General features: G+C 36.9%; 1 protein-coding gene across 5 annotated transcripts in view; it reads right to left on the bottom strand.

Moving 5' to 3' along the window:
- Nucleotides 1–23,771, bottom strand: part of DOCK4 (dedicator of cytokinesis 4) — a 234,356-nt gene that overhangs the window by 62,974 nt on the left and 147,611 nt on the right. For 4 of the 5 annotated variants that reach the window (XM_015854108.1, XM_015854118.2, XM_015854079.1 and 1 more), the window contains exons 18-25: nucleotides 18,104–18,201; nucleotides 17,904–17,987; nucleotides 17,704–17,804; nucleotides 16,957–17,038; nucleotides 16,061–16,231; nucleotides 14,424–14,616; nucleotides 6,941–7,068; nucleotides 3,831–3,965 (exon numbers count right to left, since the gene is read on the bottom strand). In XM_015854108.1, coding sequence (XP_015709594.1) covers nucleotides 3,831–3,965; nucleotides 6,941–7,068; nucleotides 14,424–14,616; nucleotides 16,061–16,231; nucleotides 16,957–17,038; nucleotides 17,704–17,804; nucleotides 17,904–17,987; nucleotides 18,104–18,201 — 992 coding nt within the window. The remainder of the gene's footprint in view (nucleotides 1–3,830; nucleotides 3,966–6,940; nucleotides 7,069–14,423; nucleotides 14,617–16,060; nucleotides 16,232–16,956; nucleotides 17,039–17,703; nucleotides 17,805–17,903; nucleotides 17,988–18,103; nucleotides 18,202–23,771) is intronic. The other variant, XM_015854089.2, reaches the window with a different exon arrangement.

The raw sequence follows: 23,771 nt of genomic DNA, 5'->3' as shown, positions 1-23,771 counted from the left end.
TTTGAAGCAAAATATAAAAATTTAGCAGCAATTCTGGGAAGAGTCCTATTGTTTTCCTTTAAGAAAGAAACAGCGGGGAATTTTTCAAAATTAAAAAACCATATTTTTTTAGAAGAAAACTCATTAATAGGACTGGGGGAAAAAAAAATGCTTTTGATAAAAGTTTTCTTGGTCTTGCTATGGAATTTCTCATTAAAGCCAGTTTAACCACTGGGTAGCAACACTTGCTCCCACTGGGTTGACTTCCAGACTGACTCCACAGCAAGTCTCACACTCCAGGAAAGGTGTGCTCCAGGATGTAGCCAAGGAACTTGTAGGCTGTTCCATGGATTTCTCCCTGCCTGTACAGACGCACACCCTGGATGTCCCATGAACAGCATGGGATGCAGGAATAAAAATATAGAGAACTGCTCTGAGTTTCTCCAGTGAGCAACCAAATAAGCAAGATATTACAGGAAGAAATAGGTTCTCCCTCTCTTTGCCGTCTGCTTCTTCTCTTTTGGCCTGGGAAGAAACAGTGAACAGTATCAATATGGTCCAACAGCAGAGTGGATGAGGACAGGAAAGAGGGTAAAAGAGTAATTCTGGTACTATGTATGCTTGTTCAAAAATACATTTCAGGCCCCTATCCACCAGAAATGGGGAAGACAGGGAGGACGGGTATAATTACATTAATTTAAAATGGTGCCTTTCCCTAGCTTTTCAAGCAAAATCTAGCTTTTACACTTGTGATTACACCTGATATACCTCTTGCTTTAACATGCAAAACAGTGGTAAAATAATAATTATGCCTTGCTCATAGTAAGATTCTATATGGAAATAATGCTCCCAAATTCTGTAAAACCACTGTTCATAGTGAACACAACTTTCTCAAAACAACATCCAAAATGAACAAAGTTAACCTTTAAAATCTGTGCATAATCATCAAGGTCACAGCTGTTATTTTGTATATATACATAAGGTATTTGAAAATATATTTCCTATCAGATTCTTTCTAGAGATCAAAAAGACTTTGGTCTTTTATAATTATTTTTCTGTAGTTGCAATTTCATTGTATATAGCCACAATGTGTTTTTATCATGCCGGGTAATGCAGGTTAGATTCAACTACACACATTTTGTTAAGATTTCTTCCAGGGCTAGTCACAGAATAACTAGTTGTGCCATATGTTAGCAGTACAAAGAAGCAAATTTCACACACAAAATCACCTTGATAACAACCATGAGGACCAGATTCCAATAGCAAACCAAACCACACAGCCAATTCACTTTGGTAGAACCAGTAAATACTTTTCTGTGTCTCACTGAATAAATGTAACTATTAAAATATACGAAGCTAACAAATTGCAATTTAGGTTTCAGGTTCTAAAATTCCAAGATTTCAAATCGAAAAAAGACTTGCTCTAATTGGTTTCCTGTCTGCTACCTCCTTACATGCAACCTCATTTTTCTTAACCTAAACTTCTAAATCACTGGCATCCTAAATGAACTGAAGTATAAGCTTCACTTTCACCTTTGCATTCATTTCAGTGTTAGTTAGTACAGCTTCTGTAACACTGACCCCATCGCTGGGTCCCTACCCAAGACAGGTTTTATTTGTGCTCAGTTTGAAGCATCACATTCGTTTTGCAAGTTACTGACCAACTTGCTACAAATGGAAACAGTACCAAGGTACCAAAAGATGGGAGACAAAAAAAAAAAAAAAAANAGATTTGATTAGAGAGGTAAAAAAAGAAAAAAAAAAAAAAAAAAAAAAAAAGAAGAAAAAAAGGTGCAGCCATGAAACCTCACAGTCATCTTGCTGCTGACTGATTTTATGCTGCTTCCTTGTAAACTCCAAAGAGTGGTGACACACAGGCCTAGAAGATCACACCATGATGTGCTGACTCTGACCAGACTATATGTGATGAAAAATGTTTGATAGAGTTTTATCCTATGTACTGACATAACACATCTCTCAAAGACTATTTATAATATGTGCAGCTTGAAATAATGGTAACATACTGGAACAGACTCTACTGTGTTACTCCTGCACTTCATCATACTTGCTCTACAAACAGTTCCAAGAATCTGGCTCAGTGTGTTGCCATAAACCCATACTGCATGATGTTTCCACATAAATGCATATAATTGCCTTATGCTGGGCTGTGAGTCACTTCCACTGTAAGCATTCTTTCAGATGCCCATGGTAACAGTGACATGGCATTCCTTGTGGACAAAAAGAAAAACCTGAAACTTCAAAGTAGTTTCAGTCTAAGTTTTTGATATCTCGAAATAATTAAATTGTCATGATGATTTACAAAAGCTTAACCTGAAAGCAAGTGGATGTAACAGAATAAGCCAATTATCTCAAGACTCTGTAGCTCTAGGACTTTAATACTACAACTGCTCCTTTAGTTGAGATTTCTAGTAACGGTCTGATAGAGAAATGTAGAATCTTTTCAGTTGGAAAGGACCCTTAAAGGTCACCTAGTCCAACCCCTGCACAATGAACAGGGACACCTAAAGCTAGATCAGGTTGCTCAGAGCCTGATCTGGAGATTAATTTTTCTTATTTCATTAAGCTATAAGCATTGTTTATTTTGAGTAATAGAACCTATGGATATAAATCAATGACATATCATTAATATAGCTTTAATTATTTTGAAAGGTGCATGCAAGTTTGGCTTTAAAGCAAGACAATGTATAAGGAAAATCAATGAGAGGGTAAAACAAAAGATAAAAAAAGATTCTGCCACACGTTACACTTGTAATTTTGTAATTGACAAGAAAAAAGTAAGGAAAAAACACCTCTTAGAGTCCTATTGAATCACAGTGATTAAAGCATGGTGTTATCCTTTTACAGAACTTGGTCAGCTCCGTAAACACTTCAAGTAATGTCTGTTCTTCATCAGAAAAATGAAATAAACAAAAACGGGAAATGCGACAGCACATTTCTTTCACAGATATTAAATACTTTCTGAAATGTTTGATCTCAGAGGAAATTCCAGTTTGAAAAGGAATTGTGTGTTTGTTAACAAAAAATGTTACAATGTAAAATTGTATAATAAGATGACAAAGCACAAGGCCTAGTATGTTCCATTCATAAAATATTAAGTTATACTGGGATCACGTTCCCCGCCATATTAGAACTGATTTGCCCTTCAAAAGCAAACTGGGAACCTTACTGAAAGCAAAGCAAAATAACACTTCATTTTGTTTCATCAGTACTCAATGATTAGTTCTCTTGTAAATCCCTCAGTTTCAACCTTCTAATTTGCATGGCTTGTTACATCATATTAACCAAAATATCATTTGTTAATCTTCTAAATCTATCTTCTATGCTCTACTTATGTGACGGAAATGAAGCACAAATGCTCAGCCCAGAAAACAACAAAATGACTTTCAATTAATAAATCTAGATTTGTAAAGGCCAGCACCACACCACATATTTTGGAGGCATATTCAGAGCTGATTCATCGTCTAAAAAATGTATGCATTTTAGGAAGTAAACTGTTATTAGTTGGTACTTCTCCACCTTCAGGAAATCAAATTTAGTGAGAGATTCAGAAAGTCATTAAAAATGTCAACAAATGAAACACTATGACATAGTTCTCTCAAACAACCTAAGAAGTAACTTTTTTTAATGCCAAAATAAATAAATATAATTAAAAATATTAACATTTCCACTAAAAATAAATAAAATACAAAGAATTTTCTTTGTTTTCTTCATTTTCTGTTTTATACACAAAATATTACCAATGTGACATAAGCACAGATTTCTCATAAATGCAGTATTTCAGCAAGTCCAACCAGTAACAACTGTGCAGTATTTAACTGTAAGGAACTTACAGTCACATCTTGAAACTGAAGGCGCATAGCAGAGCCTGATGGTTGTGGTCGGCTGGTGATCTCTAGTATCGTCCTTAACAGAATATCTAGCAGGCTGCTTACAATCACATCAATTTCTTCCAGAACAGACTTCTCCTTGAAAAATAAATAAAACACTTAAACTAAAAAAAAAAAAAACCAGAAAGATGACCACAAGAATATTTCCTTTGATTTGGCTTTAGAAACCAATTATAGCTTTGTTACAAATATTACATTTGAGAAACAAGGGCTTTTCTCTAGCTAAGATATTGTTTAATTCTATTGACATTATCTTAACTGTTTTCAAATATACTGTACTGAAATATAGAGGACAGTTAAGGGGATTACATTTAAAACATAAACATTCATTACATTAGCATATTTATACTTTCAATGAATATTTAAAATAATATTAGCGGGTTTTTCATCGAAACTGATAACAGGTAATGCCCAAATATTTTCTGAGGAAATCAGCAAATGAGGCTTAAAGTCCAAAAAGTAGAATTAGATTTTCAAATTTTTAAACTACCACCTGAAACAAATAGGTGGTAGTCAACCTTCAAGACCTGCTCCAGAAGTAAGGACCAGCTACACTGCTTTCTGTCAACTGAACAGCACAAATAAATCAGCCATTTAAGTAAGACTATGACTTGTACACATCAGTGAGAAGGAACCAATGTTCATTGACAAAAGAGACTATGAATATCTTAATTAGACACAAGAAAACACTTGATGAAGTCAAGTTTCCTTTTTAAATGAGACGGAAATATGTTTTCCCTGCTTCAGCAATGTTTTCTGTCTCCAAGACAGCAGACAACACCATCTTCCTCTAAGCCATTTTATCCACTGGTTAAGATGACATTTCACTGCAGAAATAAACACTTCATAATCAAATGCACACAGCCAAGCTAAAACTCAGCTGACAAACAGAATCATTCTACTCCACCAGCATCAAAGTGTAGGAGTGAGATCTTTATTTTGTTCCTCCTACACATTCTAAGCATATGATTTGTAACAAAATTCATGTTTGAACTCAAGATGAAACTAATTTCAAGGCCGTGTCCTCTGTCATTTCATAGTGTCAAACTACTGTTAACTTTGCTACTTATAAAGGCAGGCAGTATTCAGTGTGTTGAGGAATCACTGTGCCAAGATGTGAGGATTCATGTACAAACTACTGTTAGAATGGCCAAGAGAAAAAAAGAACAGTTTTCAACAATATCTTCCTGTAAATTCATTTGTTACATCAACCTCAGATTTTTCTTTATTCTTAATAGAAGGAATGAAGTTCTGAACTGATCCACAGAAGTCTTATGGCTGTTACCAAGTTGTTAAAATTCTCAGTGACTCAAAGACTATTGAAAATAACATCTGAATGTCCTGCACACTGGAGAGAGTTTTATGCAGGCATCAAATTTAAGTTGTGCACATCTCTGTAATTCATGACTAGAAGAAACTGGTGACTTGAAATGGAGTTGAGACCAGACATACAAGCTTTTCTCCCAGCCCAAAACCATAGCAATGCTTTATCATCTATCCCTCTCTCTTGTAAAGAGGTACTAATACTAATAAAGAGAAGTTGCAATAAGAAGCTTATAATGCCAAAGTTGCATGTCACATCTACATCAAAGCAATGACTGTACAACTTTAATTACTAGTAGTTCAAAATGAAGAAACAAACACAACAGTTCTCACCAATGTATTACAACGTAAGGCATGTTGGCCCTGAGTTGTATACAGCGCACAAAATACAAGCAATGCGTGTTTCTTTTTACCTTAGTTGCCTGTCAGAACTTCACAATCATCTTTCAAGTTTGCAATATACCTACCTAAGACAGCTCTTACGTGCAGCTTTCACAGATGAATTCATATAGTCAAACACTAGAAGTAGACCACAAAATTTACCAACTAATCTCCAGTTTCAATACAGTATCCTTAGCAGATCCTTCCCTATATAATCTTCCTGTCTTCTATGATTAAATAATTCACAATGTATCTCTAAAAGAAAGTGGATGGGTTTTTTTCTTACCAACCCAACATTCATAAAAGTATCAAAGCCTGGAGGAAAATAATGTGCTACAATTTAAATATAGTGAAAGAAAGAAAGAAAAAGAAGAAGGAAGGAAGGAAGGAAGGAAGGAAGAAGAAGAAGACAGGAAAGACAGGTAAGAAGGAAGGAAGAAGAAGGAAGGAAGGAAGGAAGAAGGAAGGAAGGAAGGAAGAAGAAGGAAGAAGGAAAGGAAAAGGAAGGAAGCGAAAGAAGAAGGAAAGGAACAGGAAGAAGAGAAAGTGAAGGAAGGAAGAAGAAGTAGAAGGAAGAAGAAGAGAAAAAGAGAGAAGGAAGAAAGGAAAGAAGGAAGGAAAGGAGGAAGGGAGAAAGGAAGAAGGAAGAAGGAAGGAAGGAAGAAGGAAGAAGGAAGGAAAGGAAGAAGAAGGAAGGAACAAGGAAGGGAGAAGAAAGGAGGAAGGAAAACAAGGAAGAAGGGAAGGAAGGAAGGAAGAAGGGAAGAAGGAAGGAAGGAAGGAAGGAAGGAAAAGGAAGGAGAGGAAGAAGGAAGGAAGGAAGAAGGAAGGAAGGAAGGAAGAAGGAAGGAAGGAAGAAGGAAGGAAGAAGGAAGAAGGAAGAGGAAGAAGGAAGGAAGGAAGGAAGGAAGGAAGGAAGGAAGGAAGAAAGGAAGGAAGGAAGGAAGGAAGGAAGGAAGAGAAGAAGGAAGGAAGGAAGGGAGGAAGGAAGAGAGGGAAGAGAAGGAAGAGAAGGAAGGGAAGGAAGGGAAGGAAGAGAAGGAAGAGAAGGAAGGAAGGAAGGAAGGAAGGAAGGAAGGAAGGAAGGAAGGAAGGAAAGGAAGGAAGGGAAGGAGGAAGGAGGAAGGAAGGAAGGAAGGAAGGAAGGAAAGGAAGGAAGGAAGGAAGGAAGGAAGGAAGGAAGGAAGGAAGGAAGGAAAAAAAAAACCAGATGCCTAAGAAATCAAACTACGTATTCATGTAGAATATTACACAGAATGCTTTAAAATGTTCTTGGTCAAGGTCCAGCTTGTGTCATTACTGCATGGCATTTTAAAAAGTTCAGTAACTTACGGATTGTGTTTACTTACTGAGCTGTTCTTCTTGATGAGACAAAATATGTTGCTAAGGATACGTGCACACATTATAAGGTCCTTCTGTTCTTGCAAATGCATGTGGAGATGATGTAAAACTACTGGAAGAAGAATATATCGTGAATCTGAAATAAATGGAACCGTCTATGAGTAGAACCTTCTTGTAGAATCATTTCAGTTTAATACAGGCATACAAGTAAGTCCTGAACAGTGCTCAGAACTGCATTTGTGATAAGCAAAAGCTCTTACATACATGCTTAAAGCAATGTGTTTTATAAGCAGAAGCCTTTAGTTAATCATTTCATGTAAAGTAAAACTTTTAAAAAAATGAATAACATGAAAAAAGGCAGTATGTTGTACCATGGATGGAAACAAACAGCACTGTGCCAAATACGTACAACAGAAATAAAGTATTTATTGAATTGTCATCTGAAAAAAACAAACAAAAATCACAGACTATTAATACCTTATTCAAAACAATGTGGAATTATGTTCTAGTGTTTCCTGCTATGTGACAGGATCCCTTTGCATGCCAAAGTCACAATAGACTTTACCCTGAAGCTATGTTATTCTGTAAATGAGCCTTGATTTTTAGACCAGCGGTACTTCCAGATTTCTTTCAAGATTTTTGCTTTTCCAGATTCTTCACTCCTACTGCATATGAGCAATTTAGAGTACTGGTGTCTACACTGAGTAATTTGCCTTTTCTGTATTCCATTTCCTAAACACAGCTCCTTGATGCTATTTTTAGTCCTGAATTCTCTCAAAATGATGAAATAACTTCAAAAACATACTACTTCTCTTTCCTTCTTCTTCTTACAACTGAACAATGTTAAAATAGAAGAGTTCTAATACTTAAACTTGTTATAACATAAAACACCTATCCACAACTTGATAAAAGGAATGGGTATTATCAGTTTTCATGCTGTCAATTTCAGCTGTTTTCCTTAATTGAGAAATGATGCTTTCTATGATGATTTCCTGTAATAAAATATTAAATATTATCTATCTGTCTATCTATCTATCTATCTATCTATCTATCTATCTATCTATCTATCTATCTACATACATACACTTGTTTCTTTGTACATTAATGAAATTATTTCCTAAAAACTGAATTTATCTAGCAGGAAAACTATCTCTTCAAAATCATTTCTCCAACTAGGTATCATTCCCGATGTTTATACAAGAATTACCACACTGAGTGTAGTAATCCATCTTCAGTGGCAGAGATGAAGGATTTGGTGTGCAAAGCTGCCCGTAGCTCTATGGCAAGTACTCTTATGGGAGTTATACAAGTGATAAAAAGCTCAATCATAGAATTACAGAAACTTTTGAATTCTAAGGGACCCTTAAAGGTCATCCAGTCCAACTCCCCTGCAACAAACAGAAACACCTACAGCAAGATCAGGTTGCTCAGAGCCCTGTCCAGCCTGATCTTGCATGTCTCCAAGGATGGGGCACCCACTACCTCTCTTGACAATCTGTTCCAGCGCCTCACCATTATTACTATAAAAAAAGTTCTTCCTTATACCTATGTCACGGTTCGGCCCAGTTCAGCCTAATTCCATGACAACGGGGCAAAGAGACCCACAGACCCACACTGGGAAAAGCAGTGGGGAGGGGAAAGGAGTAGGTAGGGACATGGGAATAGATGAGGTAAACAGTGGCAACAAGCTAAGGGAAAAGTCTTAGTTTACTGAATATAATAGTAGAATGTGAGATAATACTGTATAGTACAATAGGAATTGAAGCTAATAAATCAAATAAAATGAGAGAGTTTCTGAAACTAAAGTCCTTACTCTAATGCTGTAGGCAAAGCAGCCAAAGAGCAAAAAGAACAAAGAGGGGGCAGTTTTGTGCTTCCCTGTCAGTTTTATCTTTCCCTCCAAATGGAAAATGGAAATGGAAAAATGAAGTCTTCTGGGAGTTGTAGTTCATTCTTCTCTTCTGAGACCAGGAAACCAGAAATATCAACAATCCATGGAACTGCAGCATTAACTCTTTAATTCCCAGTGCACTGCAAGATGTTCTGATGTGTAATAGCAAAAGAAGACCATAAAATCATGACAACCTAATCTAAATCTGCCCTCTTTTTGATTGAAATATTTTCCTCTTGTTCTGTGACAACAGACTCTGCTAGAGAATCTGTCCCCGTCCTTCTTATAACCCCCTTTCAGATACTGAAATGCTGCCTCAGGTCACCTAGAACCTTCTCTTCTGCAGGCTGAACAACCCCAGCTCTCTCAGCCTGTCCTCAAAGGAGAGGTGTTCCATTCCTTGGATCATTTTGTGGCCCTCCTCTGGACATGTTCCAACAGGTCCCTGTCTCTCCTGTACAGTGGACACCATATCTGGACACAGTACTCCAGGTGAGATCTCACTGGTGCAAAGTAGAGGGACAGGATCACCTCCCCTGCCCTGCTGGCCACGCGTCTTTCAATGCAACCCAGGATACAGTTGGCTTTCTGGGCTGTGAGGATATATTGCTGGCTCATGTTCAGCTTGCCATCCACCTGAAAACCCAAGTTGTTTTTTTTTTCATCAGGACTGCACTAAAATCTTTCATCCAACAAGTTGTACTGGCAGTGGGGCTTGCCTCAACCCAGGTGCAAGACCTTGTACTCAGATTTGTTGAACATTATTAGGTTCACCTGGGCCCACTTCTCAAGCCTGTCTGTCTGTCAGTACTGCCATTTTTCCAGTCATCAGGGACTTTACCTGACTACCATGTGAAAGACAGAACTGTTTTTAGTTTATTGTCTCAAAGTTTGCTTTCGTGAGGCCTTTCTGATGATAAGACTCTGACAGGCAACTGCTAACTATCCAGGAGGGTGAATGGTGGGTGTTATCGTGCCATCCCTGCTTAGGACTGCAAAGATAAGCAGGAACAAGACAAGCAGTCTTTTTCAGAGGTGCTGCTGGGAGGAGCAGACCCCTGCAGAAGGTGGTAAATCTTGTGTCTGGCAACAGAGACCTCCAACCCTTGCTGGCTTATCTGTGGGACGGGAATGTCAGAGAAGTTAGTTTTAAATCATTTTACAAAGAAGTGTTTGTTAAGAAGAAGAAAAACCCCCACCGAAATGGGGGATAAAAGGCCCTCGCTAAACTGGGGACTTTGGAGACAAACTCCCAAAGACACCTTTGATGGAGAATTCCCTGAGGGGAAAACTTTGTCAGAAGAACCCCCGGGACCGGCTTGCTGCGGAGCTCCCTGGCTGTCTCCCATCCCCCGCGGTGATCAGACGAGTTCCTGAGATCAACAGACCTACTGTGTACCTCGCTGGACCCACGGTGGTGACTATATCTCTTTTGCTCTCTGCAAAGACTTCTTGCTTATATTTCCTACTTTCCCTATCGCCTACCTTCCCTTCCCCATCTCCCTAAAAACGCCTAGGACTTTAATAAACTGGTTGGATCAACATTTGAACCGTTGCTTCTTAATCTCACGCCGGGTATACACATATCAAAGAACCTTGCCTCCCTCCTGTAAATTGGAGCGAGACATACCACAACTTTTCAAATATCAAGAGTGGCTTGGTGACTATATCAGCCAATTTCCTCAGGACTCCAAGATGCATCTCATCAGGACTCATCAGGACTTATGGATGCTCAGATTTCTCAGGCTGTCATGAACCTGATATTCACTTACAACAGGAGAGGCTTTGCTCCCCCATTTCCCACCTTCCAAGCTATCTGCACGTGGGCTGTATGTACAGCAGCCTCCAGTGAAGTCTGAGGCAAAAAGAAAAGTTGTTGAATACCTCAGCCTTCTCTTTGTCCATTGTTACCAGCCTGCCTGTGTTTCTCACAGGGGAGGGTATGCCCTACTGGAATTTCCTTTTCCAACTGATGTACCTATAGAAGTCTTTCCTTTTTTCTCCTTTGCACTCCTTACCAAGTCTAGTTCCAGCTGGGTCTTGGCCTTCCTGAACCCACTCCTACACAGCCTAGCAGCATCCCTATACTGTCCCTGCTTCCATTGCTTGTTCATCTTCTTCTTGCTCCCTAGTTTGACCAGAAAGACACAGTTCAGCCATGCCTATCTCTTGCTTTCCATTCCCGACTTCCTGCACTCTGGGATGGAGAGCTCTTGTGCCCTAAGGAAAGCTTCCTTAAAGATCAGCCAGCTCTGCTTCTGCCTCCTTGGCCTTGAGGACAGATTCACAGAGGATTTATTAACAAACTCCCCAAAGAGCTGGAACTTAGTTTTCCTAAAATTAGCAAAAAAGCATGCTACAATGGCTTGTAACTATAGATGAGAGGTAGCAGTGCCACTTACTGAATTAACTACCACATATAACAGAGTGTTAGAAAAATCCCCTGGAACCTAATAATCTAAATATCAGTCTTGATCTTCTTGGAAGAGAGATCTAGTGGTGTTACAGAAGAGGACAGCTAACATCACCAATGCTCAGGCTAAACTAATAACAATGAGAATGTTTTGAGAACATGGTATATACTATTTGTCTTAGGTTACTCTTTTTTCTTAAAAATTTCCAGCTGCAATGTCAGCCACTGCGTACAGTAAAATTAATGAGTGCAAGGAATGGTGCAATAATCAGAACTCCTAGCAATCAGTCACTGTCTTAAATTTTTCTCTGCGCAGAAAGCTGAATTAGCTGACTGTTTAAAATGCTAATACTTGTCCTTCACAAATATTATACAGAAAGTGAAAAAGAAAAAAATAATAAAAATCATGACATTGAGCTTTTCAAGTACGTTCTTGGAGAGATTAGAAAGAGATACCATTCTGAACAGTCCTTGTGAGTTTCCTATGCAAGCTAGGCTAACATTAAATATTTAACTCATAACACAATTCTCCCCCTTGATTTTCATTTAGCAGTAAAACACTTAGACATACAAAAAATTTAGTACTCTAGTATGTTTTAAAGATTAAACTCGGAAGGATGATATTCATTTCAAAGGCTACATATGAACCAATGGACAAAACTTCAGCCTGCCAGGAAAAAGAACTAGTGTAATTGAGCGTCTTAAATAAATTAACAGCAAGAAGCACTTGAACAGTGAAAGGCAATGAGGTTGTTTGTAGGCTCATTTGGACTTATTCAAATTACTCAATCACTAGACTCCATGTAGATAGGAGAAGAAAATGATGAAGTCACACATAATATCCCACAGTATCACAGTCTTGTGCGGGTTGGAAGGGACCTTAGAGATCATCGAGTCCAACCCCCGGGATTTGAGCCCCTGTGTAGCAGAGCGGCACATCTACCACTTGCGCCACCGGGGCACACAAACAAACAATTATCACCTCAGTTCCAAAACCAAACACATATGAAAGCTCTCCAACTGTACAGACATGTCACTGTTTTCAGAACTGTCATTAATTGTTTTCAAAATTGCCTGTAGCACTGAAGAAAAACATGGGCATGGGGGTAAGGCTGAAAAACTTCTCCCTTGCTCCTCCAGAAAGAGGTGGCTTGCAAAGAATTACTTGCGAAACTTCTCCAAAATAATTTCTGCTATCCACTGTAGAGGTACTAATATAGATTGAATTTCTGAACAAAATATACATGAACACGTACATCTCCCCCAACCGTTCTGTAAGAAAATATGAAAGAACAAGTGCAAACTACTAAAGGAACAGCATATTGCTGGGGAAGACAAATTAAGAAATAATAATTAGTCTGAAAAAGATCCTGGAGTACTTGAAAGCAGCATAAAATCTTTGTATTTTGGGGGAAAAAAAAAAAAAAAGGAATTTTTAAAAAATGCATCTTGTTAGCTTGCAATGGGCACTAGGATACAGCTTTCATTAAGGAGAAACTTTGAGCCTTTTGAAAAATCAGTGGAATCAGTGGGAAGACATAACAGCTTCTAGGACTCAACATCCTTATCAGTTAATGGTATGTTTCCCTTACCTTGCTAACATTTCTTTTTCATTCCAATATGTGGAACACCTAAAAACATCCACTCAATGAGGTATTTCAAATATATCAAATTATTCTCACTGACTGTGTCTAAACACCTACCTCTGAAAGACTATAAAAACATATTTTCCTACACATAAACACTCTTGTGATACACAGGATGCAGTTCTCAAATAAACTCATTCACAGTGACAAAATAGGTAAGGCAGTCAGTCTCAAGAGAGAAACCAAATAAATATTTATCAATTTTCTAATCTATAAAATAAATAATAATCTATAAAAATAAAGAAAACAATTTAAAAAAAAACAAGTAAATATATTTTAGAGAACTACATAAAACTTCAAATAAGAGAAAAATTAAATAAAACTAAGACATTAAGTCTTTAATATCACCACAAGACATTTCCTAGCTTTGTAATTTTGGTACGCACAATATTTATTGTGTAAATGGTCAGAAAATTGAACACTTCATCAACTCATTTTCAACAGTTTGCCTCACTGTTTCCCACATAGCAACTCTTGTATCCAAATCCTCCTCATTTAAGAAGACGCATTTTTATTTTGCCTTGCAAGAAAATCCACCATGTGATAAAGCACTGCAGAGGACACTGTGACTGTGTTAAGATACAGACATCCCTTTTTGGAGACAGGATTTTACTTTTTAAGGACTTTACTAACATAATCTCTTCTCAGTAAGTGATATATTTGATCCATGGTGATTCCAATAAAATTCATTCTCTTTGGAGTAAGAGACCTAAACCTTCCATTTACTTCACATTTTCTTAGCTATTAAATCCACAAGATCAAAGCAACACCTTTGGAAACAAGCAAACAAAATTTTTTGAGTTCTGCTGTTTGTTGCTTAACTATGGCAAGAAGGACATGGTTCAAAATGCATTTCCCTCTTACTGGCCTTAACCCTTCCCTAAGTAAGCTATAATAATAACTAATGCATAAAAAAAAAGCCAATAAAAAAGAAAGGAAGATTATTGATGTATTGGAAATGACTTTACCATTTTCATTTGGAAATGGTCTTTACTATGGGTTTTACTTATAACTGAAGAAAAACAACTGTGGGGTCACCACCAAACAGAACCTTTTTCTTCCACACAGCAAAAAAGTATACTGTTTTATATGATATATACTAAGTATCACTTGCATCTGTGTAGGTTTTTTATATTATATTAAGAAAATAGAGGATCAAATTTGCTGAACTAGAAAGACAAATAAAACTTAAAGGATAGATGAGAATCTGCTTGCTGAACTGTCCCCAAAGGAGAAAAAAAGAAAAAGATATTCCATTTGTAGAGCTTTTTCCTTTTATAATCATTTTAAAAGTACAGTGAGAACTATTTCACAGACATAACCAGCAGCAGTTTAAGAAAAAAAAAAGCTTTTCTATTTGTCTCTTAAAAACCCAACTCTAGCTGACTGTATTCTTGTTAATGAACAGCTTTTACAGAACAGCACATGATGACTTAGGAAATGCAGTTATGAGGGGCACTGTTCCGTTCAGTACCTGCTGACCTGCGTAACAAGCATAAAGCTGAAGTTCCCTAACAGCACGCAGCCCAGGGCAACCTTACCTGGGTTGGTGTACAGGTGACTCTCTACTGTTTTCCCAATACTCTGAAGTTTAACAGCTTGAAGGGATTCATCCCCCTGCATGACCGTCGGCAAACTGCCCAGAGCATCGTGAACCAAATTTGCCACTTCTCTTACATCAAAGAGCTTCAATAGTTCAGAGTACACAGATGGGAATGAGCTGAGAAACACAGCCTAGAGGAAAAGGGAAAAAATTGGACAGTTAGATATTGCAGTATAGTTTTGACACTTATAGAATTTAAATAACTATAGTGATAAGTGTACCTGTAGAATAATTGCAGTTCTTACACTTCAAAGGCAGTCAATATCTTAAAAATTGGCTAGATTTTTCAGAAAAAATATCCTCACATTCATTAACATGCTTATAATTGTGCTTATAATTGTGACTAATTTCCCTTAAGCACTAGCACATGACTGTACATTTCCTTCACAAACAAGTAAAAAGCTCAATTTAGGATAAAAATATTTATTATTCACAGCTTCCTCATGATCTGTGCATGTCTGCAAAATTCTGCCAATAACAGAACAGAAAGATTTGAGAGGGAACTGTTTGGCTTTACAATATGGAAGCTAACAGCCTCCATATCTTTCATTTATCTAATATTAGAAACTTTTATTCTGAAGTGAGACAGCACTGATAGGAGTGGTTCACTTCAACATTCTTAAAACAGGGTTAGAAATCTTTCAATGAGAAAAAATGTGGAAACACTGAAGTAAGAGAACAATGCTAGAGAAAGGATGCGAGAACATACATTCCCTCCTTCCTCCCTTATTCCTGCCAATGGAGAAAAGCTACTTATACCGCAGACTCTCTTCAGCTTGGTGTAACAACAGATGATATTCAAGGTTAAAGACAGCAAGGAATAATTCCAAGTATGTTTGTTTATATCATTTTGTTGCAGACATTACACTCCAGCTACTTATGTGATATGAGATGGAAGAACCATCTTTCCACCCTGTTCTCTCTGATTTTATTATCTTTTTGGAAAAACAGACCTTAAACACTCACACTTATAGTAACAGGAGAAGACGGCTAAGAGGTATGGCTACAAGCTTTGGATACTGCTAAATCTACCACATCTAACACAGAGATCTGTCTACTGAGTGTTTTGCTTTTGCCCTTCAGCACTAGTAAATTTTTGTGGTCCCAACTGAAATAAAGATATACCAGATGAGTAGTAAAATATACTGTTCATCACGACTTATATTTTTTTCTGTAAAGAATAAAAAATCTGATAGCCTTTTGTTTAGTTCAAATTCTTGAAAGCCAAAGTGGTTAAACAAAGCTGTAAAGCGCTTAAAACAGAGAAATCACTTGATTTGTGCCCAGAAGTTCTGAAATGTCATTTTAATCTCTGGCATTGTGAAAAGTGTAATACGAATTGCTTGTAATTCAAAATTAAATATTTGATTTAGGATTATCTTTGCCATGCATATTCAGAAGCTGCTGGTATGAAAATTTCACACTATAGGACAAAGGTATGAGCGTAAGATGAAACGTCATTTTGATGCAACAAAAAACATTTTCTTTTCCAAGAACAGAGGTAAGAACATGTGTAGATTTTCTTAATGCTGCATAGGGAAACTAGTCATTACCAAGGCATACTCGCAAACTTACCTGCAGTTGGCATAAAGCACTGGCTCCTTTGCTCTCTTGAGAAAGGAAGAAGCGCACTGACATCAGAAGTTCTTGAATACAGCAGCGAAATTCTTCCTCATTTTGTCCACCAGTAGCAATAGAGAATAACCTTCGAGACTGAACTATGTACTTAAAGATATATTCCTGTGCCTAAAATGTCAAAATCAGAAATAACTCATAAACATAAACCAACTCATCTGTAAAATGATTTATGCTTATATAGTTTCAATAATGACATGGGTCTGATACAGAATACTGTGGCATTAATTTTGGCATACCTTTTATTGGTTTTCACTTCTAGTGTAACACATAAACATAAAAGGCCAATATAAGAAACTTCGAGCTGTTCTAAGATTTCTTTAGGCTATTATATGCTAAAAATGTTTTCCTTTCAGCTGAGTAATCTGAGTATCAACCAGATAATGCCAAAAAATAAGCTTAGTCCCAAATGGAATTATTCTATTGTAAAACTCAGTCTCTCCACTGTGTTCTGTTGATGTTCAAAACAGGATGAGAGCAACTAAATCACCATTTTAAGTAGAATTCCTTGTTGTCAGGGTTGAATCATTAAGTCAGCATTCTTGTCTGCCATTTAGATTCAGTTGTGTGACAGATGTTAAAACTACCAACAAAATTTATATACAGTTTCTCAGATCCAACTCCTACTTATATATATTCTCATCCAGTAAGAGGTCCACAATCTAGGGGCTGCAAGCTTTACTGACAAAAGAAAAAAAAACAACAACTGACTACACTCAAAATGCCTGCAGCTCCCTAGAATTAATAAGACAGTTTTATTATTTACACATACTGTGTTCCTTTTACTGAGTTAAACCTGCAGGTACCACATAAGGGCTTTCAAAGATTTCTCTTACCTTTAGTACTTCTTGAATGTGCTCATGCAACTCCACTTCAGTGACTCGATCAATATGCCACTTCAGTACTTTTATCAGATCTCTAGAATACCACATCAGAAAGTACTATAACACACTGGTTGAAGAAGAGTTAAGTGCACTTAAAATGCAAATTAATCGTTCATATAAGACTGAAAACACTGAAAAAATAAAAAACATATGACAACTTTCTGCTGATCACTAAAAGCCCAATATTACAGTTAATTTCAGACTTTTGATAGACCTACTAGGCCTCTAATAAACAGGAAATAATTGTCAGCTTTACACATGTAGTAGAATTATTTTGATGGGGTAGATGATCTCCGTTGAGCTATAAGAAACTGCCAGCACAAACTACCCCTGCTATTCCATGAATTGTTTGGCAGTCTCAGTAAACCGTATTTGTTTTAATGAAAATCTAATTACAAAATAAATACAGAGAACAGTGTAGCAAGTCAGGCTTAATAGTGCACTGCAATTCACAGACAACACAGCTCTTACTGAATGGTGTTAAAGTCCCTATACTTTTCAAAGTCCTTTAAATAAAGAAAGGCACTGAAGAAAAAGAGACAAAATTAAGCCAACAAGAGGGTCTTAGCAAGTAGTCTTCCTGGTAACTAAAAAAAAAAAAGACTATTCAAATAAGCATTGTTTTGGTTTTTTCTTTCCTACTGTAAAATACATATAACTTGCAGAATTCAAATCAGTTAGAAAAAGTACAGACTTCACCTGTATGCAAGTGCTCCTGCAAAGTGACTTTCAATGTAGGTGTCCATAACTGGCTTAAAGTGGTGAAATTTGCTGTCCTGCAGCAGATTTATTATGTGAACCTAAATGTGAGGGAAAAAGAAATATATATATATATATATATATTTCGTTTTTAGTTAGTTCTTAAATGGTGTTAAGCATTACCAGAGAATGAAACTTACCAAACAATCAAACACTTTTGATCCATATTTTTGAGAGTTTTCATCTAAAATTCCAAATAAAGTATCAAGTGTATCCTGAAGAAACTGATTAGAGAATAAGAGGTAGTTTGTTATTAAACATGTATTTTTGAGACACACAATTATTTCCCTCATATTATCTAATATCAAAGTAAAGGAAGGAAAGAAAAAGCAGTATATACCTTTACTATTTCTGAACCATCAATTTCTTTTAATTTTGAGAGGCAACCTGCAATTTTGTCTGGATGGGTTCTCCATTTCAGAAGGTCAAGCATATCTCCTGCCAAAACAAATTGCATGATTAAAGCTGGAACCAAAGCCGGGTTTCAGATTATATATTCTTCTGTTGCAGTCCACTAAGCAAAATTGAGATTCAATAAAACAAAAGAAAACATCTCAAGATTTGCTATAATATATTGTCAATCTCAAACCAACAACTTTCCATTCCATCCCCTAATTGCTTCACTAATAGAAATGTAAGAACTTGGTATTGGGTCACTAAAATCAATCTCCTGTGGCAAATATATCGTGCAGTTTTGCTCAGAAATTTGTCAACTGCCAGCTTAAGAAAAGTAATTATCTTGCTGTGTCTCATCCCATTAAAGAATGCCTTCCAGAGCTATACTCTGACAGCTAGAAACAGTCTCTTAATTATTTTGCATGTATTGTATGCTTGTATTTTAAAATACTAATCTTCCTATGTCTTTTCAGGAACAAACATACTGCCTTTAAGATCCTTTTTCATTAATAAACAAGACAATTCCTACTGGGAAATAAACTCTTCTAAGCTATAACACACTTCTGTGTCTTTGTGCTTACTCTAGTTTTGATCCATTCTCCTTCTTGACCAAAATGGTACACAACATTACAGAGGAGGTCCCATCACTGTTTTCTTTACCATCATTATCAGGCGTAAATGTCCACTGTGAACATCTGCCATATGTCATGTAAAATTTTCAGTTTTTGAGATATATCGTATTGGTTACACAAATAGCTTTTCCTTTCTTTTTTTAATACTGTCCAGGTCCCTGGCTATAGCAGAATCACCAAGAATCTCCTTACGAGCCCACCTTTCATACCACCAGATTCCATGTAAGTTCTAATTATTTAAATTAAAGTTACCTTGCTATGCCTATATCATATTTTGGTTTTATTCCTCTCAGTTGATGAGCCCTTTCATTTGCCTATTAGAAGAAAAATCATTAACAGGCTCTCTGCAGTCTCAGGTTTTGGTAAATCATCTCCCACTAACAACCCCTTCCACCTCCACTCAAATAAGAGGAGTCAGCCCCTGGCCAAAAACTTCAGATCTCTTATCATTTACCTTCTGTTCAGGAAGGAAATCCCCTCCTTTATAATGCAACCCGCTCTTTCCCTTTTAGCCTGTTATTTAACAGTTTTAAAATTCTTATTCTAATCTGTATTGCTTCTATTTCCCATGTGGTGTGTTACTGAAGTCCAGATGGTTTCGATCTGCTATGTTTCCTCAGAATAACAACAAAAAAAAACCAACTTAGTAAAGAATGATTAAGAAGTTTGTTCTGGCATGAAATGCCTTTTTACAAACTTATCTTGAGTTTTATAACATATTCCATTTAGCTACACGTCCATTATTTCATCCATGAATTCTGGTAAATACTTTCATAAAATCCATTAGAGGCTGATGGCTCAGATAAGGTTATCTGCTCTTTCTCCTATTTTAAGTAGAGGTAATGTATTTTTCGTTCTTAAATCACATGTTGTTGCTTTCAGCTCCAGAAACAGAATAAAAGAAATCCCAGCTTGGTATAAGATTGGGAATTTTTTAATGTTCAACACCATTCAAAACGCAAAAACAGAGTTTTGCAAGTTGGCTTGGCTTTTTAACAGTATTCACATCATTCATGTGACCCCAGATGAACCCTGACACATTGCTGTTATTTTTTTTTCTTTCTGTTGTAGGTTCTCTGCTTACTCCTTACATTTTTTGCTCGTGACTCTCTCAGCACTCCTTCCAAGTCATGTTCAGAGCACAGAAGTTACTCACATTTATCTTCAAGTATACTACTGGCCCATTTCACTGACCAGATTTTCAGAATTTCACAAAACCAGACTAGCCGCTTGAAAAAGAAAACCTTAACCACCGTTCAAACCTTTAATCAGCTTAAGCTGAAACTTCCTCTACTTGATCATTGTCCAGTTTTGCTTTAGAAGGATTCAGTTCCTTTGAAACAACCCCATTGTTTCTCAAACTAAGTAGACAATAGCAAGTTATCCTCTTGGTTCAGCAACTATTTGAGATCCTATTACAACAGCCCACTTTCACACTAAAATTCCATTTGATTCATACCCATTTTGTGTCAGTTCTTTCCCAGTTTGCCCAGGAAGATGTACTCCCTCATAGAATTTCTCAAATTGGAAAAGACCTTAAAGATCATCAAGTTCAATCACAACCCAACCACACTACCCTAACTTTAACAACCCCTACTAAATCATGTACTTGAGCATCACATCCAAGCGGTTTTCAAACGCATCCAGGGATAATGACTCAACTACCTCCCTGGGGAGCCTATTCCAGTGCTTAACAACCCTTTCTGTAAAGAACTTTTTCCTGATATCCAACCTAGACTTCCTCTGGTGCAACTTGAGGCCATTTCCCCTTGTCCTGTCACCTGTCCCCAGTGAGAAGATACCAGCCCCTCTCTCGCTGTAAGCAACTTTCAAGTAATGGAAGAGAGCAATACCGTCTCCCCTCAGAACTCCTTTTCTCCAGACTAAACAGCCCCAGTTTCTTCAGTCATAACAAGGAATGAAGCTGCGTTTCTGCCTTTAGTAATATTAAAAACATCTCCACTTATGTTCATATCTTGCTAGAGTTATTAGTAGCAAGCCTTCTATACATTATTCCACTACTGTTTTGTTCTTTAGTTAACTTTAGTAGACACAGTTTTTTAAAAATATGTTTACACATTTCTTTTTGTTTTGCTTCAGTGTGCTAGCACAGAATGGTTTGGATTAAGAGAGTTACTTAAGTTCCACTGAGAGTGAGGAAAAGGCCCATGTGCGTCAAGGACACATCCCATAGATCAAGCACCAGTGATAGGTCTTATTATTCCTTCCATCAGGAATTTTCAAGAAAGAAGCATTAACAAATCCATACTGAGCTGTATTTGTCTTCCGGATAATTAAATGGACTTCTACACTTTGTTCTCTTTAAACCACTACTTAAGCCGAGGAACAGTGAAACTAGCTAAAGCTTTCAGTTCATAGTAGGAAAAATACTTCTTTGGAGGTTTGCAGGAGGTACTTGATGGGTAGAGACTTGACACTGAATATTAGGGATTTGTCAAAGGATTTAAAGAAAAAAAAAGAAGAAGAAAGCAAATGTAAGACACTCACTTCAAAGCACGTATTTCAAGGGAAATGCAAAGGCGGGAAGACATCGCTGAGATACCATTAGCAAATAGCCTAAGCTTAAATGACATGAATAGAAAATCTGACGTGAATCACAAGGAGAAGGGATAGCAGTGTGTCATGTACTAAGAGAAATGAGAATATAAACTGTCCCCTAAAATAAGCACACTATGGGAACACAGTTTTGGAAAAAGTCAATGCCGCTGATAAACTTTGTTGAAACACTGGGAAAAAGGCATTTCCAATACCTTCTCTATATCATGAGCTGATTCATTGACTTAAAATTGTTCACACCTGAGCTACCACTCCTATCAAAACAAATTCCCTTCTCAAAGCAATTTAAATCCAAAGCACTAGGTGAAACAAAAGATTAAGCTGTGTAAGGAATGGGTTTGTGATCTTTCTATCTGTGTCCTATAAATCCCAAGTTAGCCTCGTGCAGCATTCAAAATGAAAAGCCAAAATTCAGAACTGGAAATTCCTATTTCTCTTCCAGTAGGATGCCAACACTTCCCAAGGAGGGGAGGTCACTCTTAAAAATTTCCCTCATTACTGCTGCTTTATAAATCACAAGTTTTGCTTTTATTTTAATGCAGATAGATGGATTACACCTCTGCACTGCAAGAGACATGCTGTATGGCATCTTGCTCTGCTGATGAGCAGCTGCTTACTGAGGATGTGCTGATCATTGCTGAGAAATGACTGGATGCCAACTTGCTAAAATACTCCAACTTGCTGGATGGATTCTGACACTCTGGCAGGCAGAGTCCTCCTAACTGTCAAAACCAAATAGGACTGTTTTGACAGCTACTCAGTGGAAAAATACTACATGCTCTCTTGCTCTCCCTCTTATTTTGTTCTTTATAAAAATGAATGACAACTGAAATGCAAACAAAATCCAAGTAAGAAGCAGGTGTACTTCTTTTGCTAATATCACCTGATTAACAATCTAGGACTAAAGGTCAAGCTAAAGAAAGATAACTGTCAGACAGATTAAACAAGGACATGTTCTTACAAGAGTTGCTGATGAATGCAGAGTGCCCTGTTAGAAGCTCTCTGAAAACTGCTTGGAAATAATCCTAAAATCCCCTCCAAAGTATGCACTGTAAGGAAGTTATGGCTCCCAACAACTGGACAACAACCTCCATTTCCCACTCCTCATAATATTCATGAGGGCTGATGGCATGTAGGAACAATCAATAAGAGAAGGACAGTTGAGTAAAATTCTTTATCAAATTCATTAAGCTGTGGCCTAATTCAGTCACACTGTACAAAACTGGTTTGGAGACTTTCATCACCCCACAGCCTGACTAACAGCACGATTTCCAATTCAATTTTGTTTGTAGACACATGCAAATCATTGACAACTTCAGAAAAATCTCCAAACAGATTAAAAAATAATCAGTATTTTTAAAGATACTGCCACAAATACTAACTAAAAAAGTAAATATGCATATCTTTTTAATCCTGCTTTGTTTTTGTTTTTTAAAAATACTCTGCATTCTCTCAGGGACAACTGAAGCAATGCTCACATAACCAAATATCCACATGCTTTGCTCTATGTTCATTCTTTGAGCATGCAATAGATTTTGGCAAATTTTTGTTTAAAAGAATGGGGATTTGGAAACTCGCCAAGATGAACTTCCCAAAGAAGATCCTTGGAGAAAATATGAGCCTGTCTACAGAAAATATTTCCACCCTCTGAAGTACTGCTGAAATAACTGTTAACTCTTTCAGGGCTGAAAAGGGGATCAATATCATTCAGATACTCTACACTCTCTTACTCTATATGGTAAAATCTATATATATATGTGTGTGTGTGTGTATATATATATATATATATATATATATATATGAAAAAATTTCATGCCCTATGTCACACATCTTTTTACATCAACTATTCAGTAACTCCTCGACTGTGAACATAAATCAGTGAAGTTCCTGTAACTGCAGCCAACACCCAAACTATACATCAGTGAGACACACTTTAGTCCAGGCACCACACCAGGCATGTGTAAACATCAGGAGGTTCATGTGATTTCCTAAATCAAGGCTTTTAACTGGAGTAAATTTAGCCTATGATTGCCTATTAGCTTCTTTGGGGAAAATCTTCTACTGAATAACTTTTATTACTTTGAAGCTAACTGTTATGAGAATACAGACTGGATGTGTGCAGTGAAACAGACAATTTACTCTTTACATATAGTTCTACTTTGGAAACTTGCTTCTTAATGGTGAAAATTAAGATAACTATTTCCACTTACAAAGCTGCTCTAGTTGCTGTTATATACCTACAATCAATTTGCAAGCAATTAGCAATGTTATCATCATATAAATGTGAAGAACTAGCACAAGAGGTAGCTAAGCAAGATCTTAAAATTGAAATAAATAGCTTAGAAAAAATATAACACTGTAAGGATACAAAAACAAACAAACAAAAATGGTCTTAAATGTATT

This window comes from Coturnix japonica, chromosome 1 (genome assembly GCF_001577835.2).
Source record: "Coturnix japonica isolate 7356 chromosome 1, Coturnix japonica 2.1, whole genome shotgun sequence".
NCBI classification, from domain to species: Eukaryota; Metazoa; Chordata; class Aves; order Galliformes; family Phasianidae; genus Coturnix; species Coturnix japonica.
The sequence above is the reverse complement of the archived record's forward strand: the minus strand, read 5'-3'. Positions and strand labels throughout refer to the sequence as shown.